At 38.8% G+C, this 11,912-nt stretch overlaps 1 protein-coding gene across 1 annotated transcript in view; it reads right to left on the reverse strand.

Annotated features, from left to right (window-relative positions):
* LOC134624020 (mucin-2-like) overlaps window positions 1–11,434 on the reverse strand; it is a 29,368-nt gene extending 17,934 nt beyond the window's left edge. Inside the window, exon 1 of the mRNA XM_065470249.1 lies at window positions 11,124–11,434. Coding sequence (XP_065326321.1) covers window positions 11,124–11,434 — 311 coding nt within the window. The remainder of the gene's footprint in view (window positions 1–11,123) is intronic.
* Between the last annotated feature and the right edge of the window lie 478 nt (window positions 11,435–11,912).

Consider the following 11,912-nt stretch of genomic DNA (forward strand, 5'->3'; position numbering starts at 1 on the left):
CTTTTTTCAGTAATTACGCAACACTGATACGGGCGGGAATTGATAAGAATTTTGCAATTGTGATTCTATTATTGTTATCACTTATCGATTCCTTATTCATTCCCTCTGGCTCCACTTCACGATCTGCAGACCATGTGGAATGGAGAATAGTGGACCCAAACGCAGACAAAACAAAGTGTGGAAACAAACTTCATTTAACCTAGCCTAACCCAAACTGAAAAAGAGCTGTTTTATTTGATGCTGAGCAAACCAATATCAAACAGTAAATGTCAAGTCTACTGAGGCAGCATGGGTCAGAGAGAGTGTGGAGCCAATTGCAGTTGATATCATATGGTTTCTCGTCTACTAAAGAATCAAGAGGCGGTTTTTGCTGCTTTAGACAAACTAAGGCACGAGCTAGTCATTTTAACTCCATTAGAGCTGGTACAACTCCAAAAGCTGGGGGCTGTCCTTGACCCATGCAGATATTTTTTAACTTATTGGTACTGTTTCTCCAAAAAGCTCTGTAGTTGACAATTATTGCGTAGATTAATAATTACTTTCTTGAACTGTCTACTACAGGTTTGTGACTGAGCTTCTTGGAGGTGAGACATGTGTCTCATGTTCAGTGGTTTTACCTGCTTTCTGCCACCTGCATCACACCATCGAGGTCTCCTTTGATGACTTAAACTACATGGTGAAATTTAAGACTGCCTTCACAAAGGACCTATCCCAATGTGTAGCTACACTCAACCATCAGTGGCTCAAGATAGCTACTGTGCTTGACCCATGCTTTAAAGATTTAAAGTGACTTGCAAGGGGAAGAGGTTTGGACCAGCCTTGAGGCCCTGCTGCAGGAACAGTGTAAAGATGCCACCACAAAGGAGCCAGCAAAGGCAAAGAGCCTCCTCCTCTCTTCATTGTCTTCAGACTCTCATTCAGATGAGGAAGCCCTGTGTAACAGGGCCCTGAGTTTGTACAGAACAGAATCCACCATTAGCAAGAAAGACTGCCCGCTGCAGTGGTGGTCCAGTCGAGCAGGGACCCACCCACAGCTGTCTGTCCTGGCCCACAAGTATTTGATTAGTCCTGCCACTTCTGTCCCATGTGAGAGACTGTTCTCACTTGCAGGTCACATAGTAACAAAAAAGAGAGGTGCCTTGAGAAAATGTGAACAGACTGGTTTGTCTAAGTAACTGGCTGAAATAGACAGTAAATAAGCATGGACGTACTGTGAGTCCAATGGGTTTGCTATTTTTTGTCACGGACCCGGTTCCAGGGACTCGGGGTCCGTGAGCAGTGTGGACTATGATTATTATTATTATTATTATTATTATTATTATTATTATTATTATTATTATATGGGTGTGTTCTGCTCTGCTGCTTTTCCTGCGCTCCATGTTTGTGTTGTAGCAGGTGTGTGTGCGTGTGTGTTTGTGGGCGCGCGGTCGTGACAGGCACCTTCAGGCCTGGTGGGTGTGGCCCTGCCAGTTGAGCGGTCACACCCAAGGATCTCCACACACACCTGGCGCCGATCAAGCCTCGTCAGAGGAGCTACAAAGCAGTGTGGCTGAGAGCTCCTCAACGCTGGATTGTTGAGTAACTACCCGTCAGTGTTTCCAGCAAAGTCAGTGCATGCTAAGTCTATCGCTGTTGAGTTGTGGGTTAACGGCTGCCTTTGTGGTTTTCCAGCAGGAGTGCGGGAACGAGAGAGCAGCGAGCACAAGTTTCACGGGAGCGGAGACACGGAGCATGGGCACTGAGAAGGAGACACGGCACGGGAGTTGGGGACGCATGGGGAATTTATTGTGTACTATGTACTTCACTGTAAATAAACGCACTGTTTGCATCGCAGAGTCCTGCATCTTGGGTCCTCCTTCCCCACACACCCACACTGTCTGCCACACAGACCGCGACATTTTTTGCACTAAAATGTTCGATGATCACACTGTTTTAGCCTAATGTACAAAATAATTTTGGCTAAGGTTACTCAGAGTTTAAAGGTGAAGCTGTCCAAATACCCTTTTATGTTTCTGGCTTATTTTGTTTAAAAAGAAAAACTGCACTTTATGTTGACAGTTTTTCATTATTATTTAAAGACAATACCATTTTGAAAATGTACTTAAACTACTTAAAATAGCACTTTATTTTTAAGTCTGCCCAATTTTGGCCAGGGATATTATTTTTGTTTCTCTGTTTTGCAGTTTAAATATTTTTCCCCATAAATTAAAAGAGCTTGAGTTTACAATATTCATGTCCATATCTATTATTTGATTCTGTCGCGCACTAAATCCCTTTTAAATTAAAAAAAAAAACATTTGCGCTTTGGGGCAAATTTTCTTGTGCGATTAAATGCGATTAATCATGGTTAATTAATTACAACAACTTCTATAAAGTAGAGTAAGAGAAATATGGTACCCTAAATATTATTATCGGCTCTCTGACAATTCACTGCGTTAGAAAGTCATAAAGTGAAGTTTGGTTAAACTTTCAAGGGTCATATCACATTGTGGCATAGATAGCTTGTCACGGACCCGGCTCTGGAGGACTCGGGGTCCGTGAGCAGGATGGACCTTTATTGTTATTATTATTATTATTATTATTATTGTTATGGTTATTATTTGGGGATGTGTGTTTGTCTGCACAATGCTGTGTTATTCTGTGGTCCACTCGTTATATGTATAGGCAGGGTGTGGATGTATAGGTGTGGCTGTAGGATGGAGGACAGCCACCTGCAGGCCTGATGGGTGTGGCCCTGCTGGAGGACTGGCCACACCTGAAGTCCCTGCCACACACCTGCTGCTGATCAGGGCTCGTCGGGGGAGCTATTTAGGAGAGTGTTGGAGCTCCCACCGGCGCGGGATCATTAAGCTAGACTTCAAGTCAGTGTGTGTAGCATTTGGAAGTACGGATCGTGTGTACGCGCGGGGTCAGTGTTAACGGCTGCTTCTGTCCTGCAGGTGGAACGAGGGACCAGAAGGGCAGCACGCACAGGGTGTGCAGAAACACAACTGCCGAGAGCACGAGCACGGACGTCAGAGGGGAACACACACGGGAGTCTAGGGAGCAAAGGGGGTTTATTGTGCATCTGTTACAGCCTTCACTGTAAATAAAGTGCACTGTTTGCACCGCAGAGTCTGCGTTTTGGGTCCTCCTTTCCCCACATCCCCACGGTCTGCCATGCCGAACCGTGACATAGCTGGCCAAAATTCATTGTACTACATGAAAGGTCTCACTTCTATCCACATTTTCATGGAAAGCAACCTTTACCTGTTATTCCTTCTGTAACACTCTAAAATAATCTCTTAATATAATTACTTTTACACTGAATTATATTGTTTCTTAAAATTGTAAAATAATAATAAGAAATTAATTAATTGATTACAGTAATTAACAGAGCCGAAATGGATTTTTTCAGCCTTGAAATTGTTACAAGGTTTTATTTTATAGCTCAATGTTATGAGAGCTCAAAAACATTGGACAAAAATAGGAAATTTCAGCCTAGTACTTACATTTTAAGTTGTGGTAACTCCAAATACTTTAAAAGTATGAAGGCAATATTTTGTACTGCTTCATTGAATATGATAAGGCTGTATCAAAGCCTTATGAGGGGGCTTAGTGGGAACCTCTTAACCTTTTTCAGAAATGGAATGATCTATGTGTGCTGTGGTACTGCATACTGCATACTGAGTATGAGGGACACCACTCAAGAGAGAGTAGCTTTCTCTCTTGTCTCTCACAGACAAGAGCGAAAGAGACAGACAGAGAAACTACACTGTTTTTTTTTAAAGCAAAACTTTCAACAAGTATGCAAAATGTCCACATCTCATCTATACCACACTCAAAGTTGTTACTAAACCCACTTTTTGTAGAAATAAAAAAAAAAGTACAATTCACCTAGATTGTACACATTGCACTCAAGGTAATAAGTGCCTAACCATTAAAGTATTATAACAATCAGTGTTAATACAGTCTACATATTGTCTGTAGCAATTATTCATGAGGGTATATATAGATATGCTAAAGCAGTTCATTTATTTTGTATCAACAGTAAGTTTAGCATCAATTAACTTACCTATAAGAAGCAACAAAATTGATATCATCAGTCCAACACCCATTGTTTAATCAGTTAAATCTGTAAAAGAAACATATGTCAAGGTTATGCGCACAGATTAATAAACAAATTTTAAAAAAATGAGTTAAAAACTCAGGATAACAGAATTTTACAAAAATACAAAAGGTTTTGATCATTAACTCATCATAACACGTCTTAATAAAAAAACTATGTATGACAATTTTAAAATAAGATATGTAAAATAATTCATTAGGATTAGTTTAACAACGTAGTGAAAAAAATGAAAAGTCATATTCACAGTACATGAAATCAATTTTGTATATTGTACTTACCAAAACTGAGATCAGATGAAAATGTATTAATTCTCTTTTTTTATCTCCTGTAGATGTTTTAAAAACTATTACGTTTTAAACAGTGCAGTTCACCTCTTTGCTCTGTTAAACCTTATGTTCACACCTCTTGTGGCCTTATATATTTCAGAAGAGTGAGGGCTAATGACGTATGTGAGAGATGATAGAAGAGTCTGTGACATATTGAGGAACAACGTCACATCACAGGATTCACAAGTTTGTCAAGTGATCAACCTGAAAGTTTCTTGGCTCAGGATCACAGCCTCTCCCTTCTTTTTGTTAGTGACTTCAGTTACTCATAGATGTCAAGGCAGACAAACATGTAATGAAATCCAGTAGAGCGAAAAGCAGTTGGAAGAAATGTAACATAATCAAAGTAAGCAGACATCTTTGTTTATTATAGAGTATGAGTTTTCAAAATGTTTTCGCTGTACCTTGTAATATGAAACTTTTTTTTTTAAATGGCCTCTTTCTGGCTTTATTTGATATATGCAGTGAAGAGTGACAGGAAAGCAGACAGAGAGAGGAAAACGAATTTCCACAGGTCAGATTCAAACCCAGCCTGCTCGCTCTCAACCATGTGGCAGCCTGCTCATCCCAGTAAGCTAAACCAGCAACCCAATACAGAACTTTTAAACAAAGTGATATAAGTCTGATAATATGTTGTGAGCTCAAAACATCACAGGTAAATTTCCTCATATTTTTCCAAGTAACTGAAAACTTATGAAGTCAATATTATCAAGTGCAAAATTATAATATTTAACAAACTGGATGGCCGGTACTTTGCTTTTAGTCTGTATAGTGAAAAAAACAGCATTTTTATATTTCCATTCTAATAGTGTTTTTACTATTAGAAATATTTGTCTCAAAAGTTGCCTCAGCTATACATATATACCACACTCATTTGCCCAAAAATGAGGACTGATAATGCATTCAAATTTAACTCCTTTCTCATATTTTCAAACGACATTTTTCTTGAAGAGTTAAAAAATGAGGATAAAATATACAAAGAAACAAGAACAAGACATTCAGAATATTGGTCCAGCCTAACAATTGTTTGTTTTTTCATGTATTTTCTCTATCGCTACATCAACTCAATAAGCAGTTTACTTATTAAATCATTAAGTAGGCTAAAGGTTCAGTGTTATTGTCATCTAAAAAAAATAAAAAAAAAAACAAACCCCAAAAAAACCAGTAAATCTTTTCTTGAAATTCCATTGTCTCCAGTTAAGCCTTTAAAGTACTAATGCATCATTAAAAAAAATAGTGGAAATATTTGAGTTATGTGTAGTCTTCACATAGACAAAATGTATACCCTGCTTACTCTGGTGCATTCCACACTCAAAGAAACAAAAAGGCAGTATTTTGTACAATAAAATAAATACCAAATTATTAGGTCTACCTTGTACCTTGACTGCCTTTTTTTTAATGCATTGGCACATGGCTCACAATATCTCAAACTCTAACATGCAGTATAAAAATTATATATATCTTCCAAAAGACTGTAACTACTCCAGAACATCATTTGTCAAAGATAGGTTTTCGTATTCATAAGTAAGCCATTGCTACTATAATGACACATTCATTCAAACTGGGGTGGAAGTGAAACACTTTCTTACATACTCATATAAAACCTACATGAGCCTACAGGAACAGCTTAGTCATGGAAATCTTTGCCATGAAGCTCCTGGTGCATTTTTTGTGTTAATGTTTATGCAAAAGAAAGTTTGGAAATGTGGTTATTGAGTCAGCAGAGCATTTGTGACCTTCGTGCACTATGTCTCAGCAGTAAACAACCACTCTCTGAAAATTTAAATGATCTGTCACTTTGTAGCTGAATATGTGTGGTTCCTAAACACTTCCATTTTGCCATAACACCACTTACAGTTGATCATGTAATATCTAGAAAGCAGGAAATTTCACAAACTGACTTGAGATCAGTTGATCTGCAAAGATTGCAGCTGAGTCTGTCTGCCAGACCTGCCGGCTTCAGTACGTTATGGAATCTGTTCCACTTTTTGCAGACTGAGTTACTGAACCTCATTAGGTGGGTTTGAATCAGCCAAGGAATGGACAAATTATGGTGTCGCCAATCAAAGCTTGCATAAACTACCTAACAATAAGGTTCAGGACTGATTTAATACCATAAACACTTGAACAAACATAAAGAAAGGCCTTTTGTCTGGATAAAAGTAATCATCCTTTATTAACAAGCATTATTTATCCATGAATGCTGTTTGAGATCTAGTATGTTATGTAACCAGCTCTTTTCACATTTATTTTTAGAATCGAGCAGGTACATGTGCGTCACTTTCAATATTGTTTATAACAAGGTGGGGTTCTTTCTTGTGAAACAGCTTCATGCCAGTGAACAATCATGTAGACAAATGGCATCTATCACATTGTTTTTACATTTCTAATCCACTCAGGTTAATTCTGACCCTTTAGTGATTTAAGTACATCTAACTTACACTGGTAGATGTGATGACATTTTCTACAAAGAAAAATCCAACTTAATTAGAAATATAGACACCTGTAATACATGTAGCACTTGGTACACTTTAATTAAATCCTCTCAAGTGCTGGAATGGAGAATATTTTAAGTCAAAGTGCAGCAAATCACAGAATATGAAAGAAAAAGAAATCTGCAGACAAGGATACATTTTAACATAAATGAAAAGTCTAAGATTAAATCAGTTTAAATCAGTTATTTTTCAAATCAGGTGAACAAAACAAAGGCAACAAAGAGAACAAAAGAATTATTGTAAAATCTTAAAAATATGAGGGAAATTTTATTGAAAAGTAACTATAAACATTAATAATAACTTTTGGGTAAATGAACAAATATTAATATGAATATTAATATTTTTTGTGGTAACAGAAACATAAATGCTTTAAAGGTCATTGTCTACGTCAGCTACATGCCATTGATGCCACATTCTCAGACTATTTTTCAGAGCAGCTTCAGTAAAAGCTAAACTAATAATGAAACAGGAAGCCTCCATCAGTACATATCTTTCTCAAATGAAAAATGCACGGGGAGTGTCCAGCACACCCACACATTTTCACCAAGTATATTTTGAAGGGGAACAAAGGGGGAAATGTCGTCACACCAAACTGTGATTGTTGGGGTGATTAGAATTTCAGTAGACTGACAGTCTGTTGACAGTCAGACAGTCATACCACTCAGTAATCCTCATGCACTACTGAGTTTATTAATCTTAATACATATTGATGGACATTGTTCAATCTGTGACATTAAAGGTAATAAAATTATTGCTGTATTACCTGCATATATGACAAAATGTATAAAAAAATAAACTTTTTCACTTTTTAATGGGCATGCTGCAGAATTTCTCCAATCAAATATTAACATGTTAATAACTTTTCAACAAGACAGCTTGAGATTGCTGACATGAAACAAAATGTTTCACATATACAAAACCAAACCTAATAAATTATACTTAGAAGCTTACAGCTGCAATTTGTTTGAAGTTTGTTTGAAGTTTTTCCTTTTATCATTTAACAGGATCTTTTGAATCATTAAATGTAAAAATAAAATTGACACAAAAGAAACTGAACTGCCCAGACTACCAAGATTACTGAAGAGGAAGAAGACTAGGGGAATGTTTTGCTGCAACCATGGTGAAAAAACAAAAGCAAAAACATTTAACATACTTGGCCTTTCTCATTTAGACATAATGAAACACACACATACACACAAACACTTGATCTGTGGTGCTTCAGCCATTAATCTTGTACAAACACAGACAGAACACTAACAAAAACATAAATGCTATAAAGTTCATTGTCTTTGTCACTGCACATTTGATTGATGTCTCATTGTCAGACTGTGTTCCAACGCTACAGATTATACAATAGGTTTATTAATCTGAGCTGTTTAATGTTGATGGACATCAATTAGCCTATGACTTTTAACTTGTGACTACTGTGTTTTCTACAGAATGTATGATAAAAAGATAAATTACATTTTTGCTGCACACTTTTCAGAACCAAATAGCTATAGGTATATAGCACCTTGTTGCTTTGTCATCTTGAAGTGGTCATGTTTACCACGGCTACTTTATTCTTCCTCAGCCAAACAGCAGCACTCATGTGATTGTTTTGCCCCTTTAGCCCCAGGTGTTGTGCCAAAAAGTGATCGTCTGCCAGAAAGTGATTGCCGACCGTGGGAGCGCGGGCAGCTGCACAAAGCTGTAGCACCCAGATTACTTATGTAGACAGCTACTTCGGTGCAACTGATATAAGGTGTGGTAAGCTGAAGACAGCTTCAACCCTCTGTTTGTTAATAAATAGTAACGTGACCGCCCCGCATTTTCTTGTTAATAACGCTAACGGCGTTGTAACGATAGATATAGTAATTAATTAGAAGATTACTCGTTACTGAAAAAAGTAACGCCGTTACTTCTAACGCTGTTATTCCCATCACTTTACATAAATAGCGCAATAACAGATAGTTAATAGCTAGAGTTTATTCCTGGTGCTTCAGTCACCCTGCTGGATACTACATCACTTGTCCAATGCACATTTACAATCACACTGACTGTATTCATCCATCAGTATTTTTTTCAGTGTTCTTTGGATATGTGTGGTAGCCTTGGTCAAGGATCAAATAATTATGGGGACAAATGCCCATCCCCATGTGTTTGAAGGCATTTTTGAGGCTCAAAATGTGGTTTTAATGTCAGGGTTACAATTAGGTTAAGGTTAGATATAGGCTAAGGGTTAGGGAAAGCCATTCAATTTTGATGGTTAGGGTTAGGGTAAACAGCTAGGGAAAGGATTATGTCAGTTATATGCCCTGACTAAGATATGAAAATGCGCGTGTGTGTGTGTGTGTGTGTGTGTGTGTGTGTGTGTGTGTGTGTGACCTAACAGATATTTCTCGTGCGGTGGCGGGTAGGATTTTCTCACAAGGACATTAACAGCTTATGCAAGATAAGGGAGGAGCAAACTTAAAAAAAATTCCTCTGGGAACAGATTTACTGTCAATGAAACTCTTTGACAGTGAAAGTCACATAGAGGAGAATGTGTTTGAAACAGAGGATTGTGTTGAGGAGGACACTGATTTTGAGGAATTCTCATCTGATGAGAATTCCTCAAAATTCTGCAATCCTGCAGCAGAATGCCGCTGCAGGATTGATCTCCCCCCGCTGTATAGGACACCTACACCAGGAGATGCCGGACTAGAGCAGTGCAGATACTGAAGGACCCGTCCCATCCTGGCAACACACTGTTCCAACTTCTGCAATCCGGTAGAAGGTTCCGCATCATCCGGGCAAGGACAGAGAGACTCAAGAGGAGCTTCTATCCCCAAGCCATCCGGGCCCTAACCCCATCCGAGTTGAAGGTCTGTTTCAAATGAATTGAAAAGCTGAACTTAAATTATCCATGTAGCAAACAAAAAATGTAGTGAGCCGTCATCCTTATATTGCCTGTGGGCTTTTGGAGCATATAGCAGAGCCTTGACCTGAACTTAAAAAATAAATTGGAAAAAAGCACTATGTCACTAAATAATGAAAAATAAATATTTGTAAAATATCTGCATAAATATTTATTTTACCTGGTTAATGGGACTTCTGCTCCTGAACCTCTGCGCACAGCGTCTGCAAATCGGGGCTGTACAAAGTCACTTTCATCTTTACGCAGGACTGTAAACTGTCGTCTGTGAGGCGTGAGCGGTGTTTGTTTTTAACATAGTTCATGGTGAAAAATAGCTGCTCACATACGTATGTGGATCTGAAGATCGACAGGACTCCAAATGCGTATTTCTTCACCTTTACGTAGATGTCGGGGACGGTATTCCATGTGTTACGTTCTCAGTCTAGGCGTGTATGAACGCAACAAGAAGTTGGCCCACTCACGCTCCACCAAAGCAAAAACACAAACAACAATGTCTTCTAAAATGCTAAGCAGCCATTTATTAGCTTCAGCAGTGAGCAGTGCCAAAAATAACAAACAAAACTCCCTACTGGTCCCTGTGCTTTCCTACACAAAAATAAACACCAACCAAAAGACAATCCACTTACCTAACTATCTAACAAAAAACAGGAGAAAACTTAATCAACAAAAATGGCTTCTCACGCCTACTAGGCTGCTGCAGTGAAGAATATGTACAAGGTGAACAAAATACAGACTATTTACAAAACTAAAACACTAACACCAGACACACAAGTGGACCATGGTGGATACCCAGACAGACCTGCCCCCCACAACAAAGACAGAGGACGCGACTTAAATACACACAGGGAAACACAGGGAGATTGCACACAGGTGGGGAACACAGCTGGGAATAATCAACAAGACGAGACAGAGGTAAAACTGAACACACTCACATGAGACGCAGACCTTCACAATAAAACAGGAAACGAGAACAAATCCTTAAACATAACATAAAACAAAACACTGACAACATTAAACCGTAACACATGTTTCAAATACGAGTTTGTGTGGTCTTTGAAGGTTCTCAATATCACTCCATTTGTGATTCTGAATGGTAGTCAGGTCAGGGGAGTGACGGGGGAAGGATAATGTGTTTTTTTTTTCCTCTCTGATCACAAATGATGCTTGCATTGTGATGACTGCAGACTGCAAATTCTCCAAATTTATCACCTCTGATCTCCCTTAAAAGAGGGGAAGTGAGACAGTGTGCCTCCCTGTAAATGGCTAAAACTGTCAGTTTGCGCTCAGACACTAACACCTCCTCCAGCATGTGTAGCGCTGTGCCTCCTCTCCCCTGAAGAGTTGTATTCAGCTTGTTCAGGTTCGCTGTCATGTCCACCATGAAGTGCAGCTTTTCCAGCCACTCTGGCTGTTCCAGCTCAGAAAAGGTGAGCCTTTTGGTGCTCATGAAGGTTTTCATGAGCAGCAAAGGGCATGCAGCAAAGCATTTCAGCGCCTCTCCTCTGGACAGCCACAGGACTCTGTTATACAGGAGGAGATCAGAGTATGTGCTCTCCACCTCATCCAGTAAAGAATGGAACTTACGGTGATTTAAACCTTTTGCCATTATTCCATAGATAATCTGAATGACAACATTTATGGCCTCTGTGCATTCTGGAGGAAAGGTTTGCGCGAACAAAGCCTTTTGGTGCAGGATGCAGTGAAACTGCCATTTTTATGGTTCTGTCTTTGACAGTCTTCACAGAGAGAGGGGTCTCGCTGATTTTCTGTACAATTTCACTCTTGTTTTTAAAGTCTGTGAATAGGTGTTCTAAAATCTTAATGAATGATTCCTTCATATATTCTCTGTCCGTGAATGGATTCCCATGCCTGACTGCCTGGCAACAAAACTTGCATATGTAGTTGAATTTGCAGACTTCATCCACTTCTTGAATTGATTTTTCCTCAGATCAGCCTTCCTCATTAGTCCCAAAATGCCTTTTTTCCCCTCTCTTCTCCCTCCGGATATTTTTCAGCAAAGGCTGTGTGTTTATTTTAGAAATGTCTTGCGATATTTGACCTTTTATTGTTAGCCAGTCCCTCTC

This window comes from Pelmatolapia mariae, linkage group LG3_W, assembly GCF_036321145.2.
Source record: "Pelmatolapia mariae isolate MD_Pm_ZW linkage group LG3_W, Pm_UMD_F_2, whole genome shotgun sequence".
Lineage (NCBI taxonomy): Eukaryota > Metazoa > Chordata > Actinopteri > Cichliformes > Cichlidae > Pelmatolapia > Pelmatolapia mariae.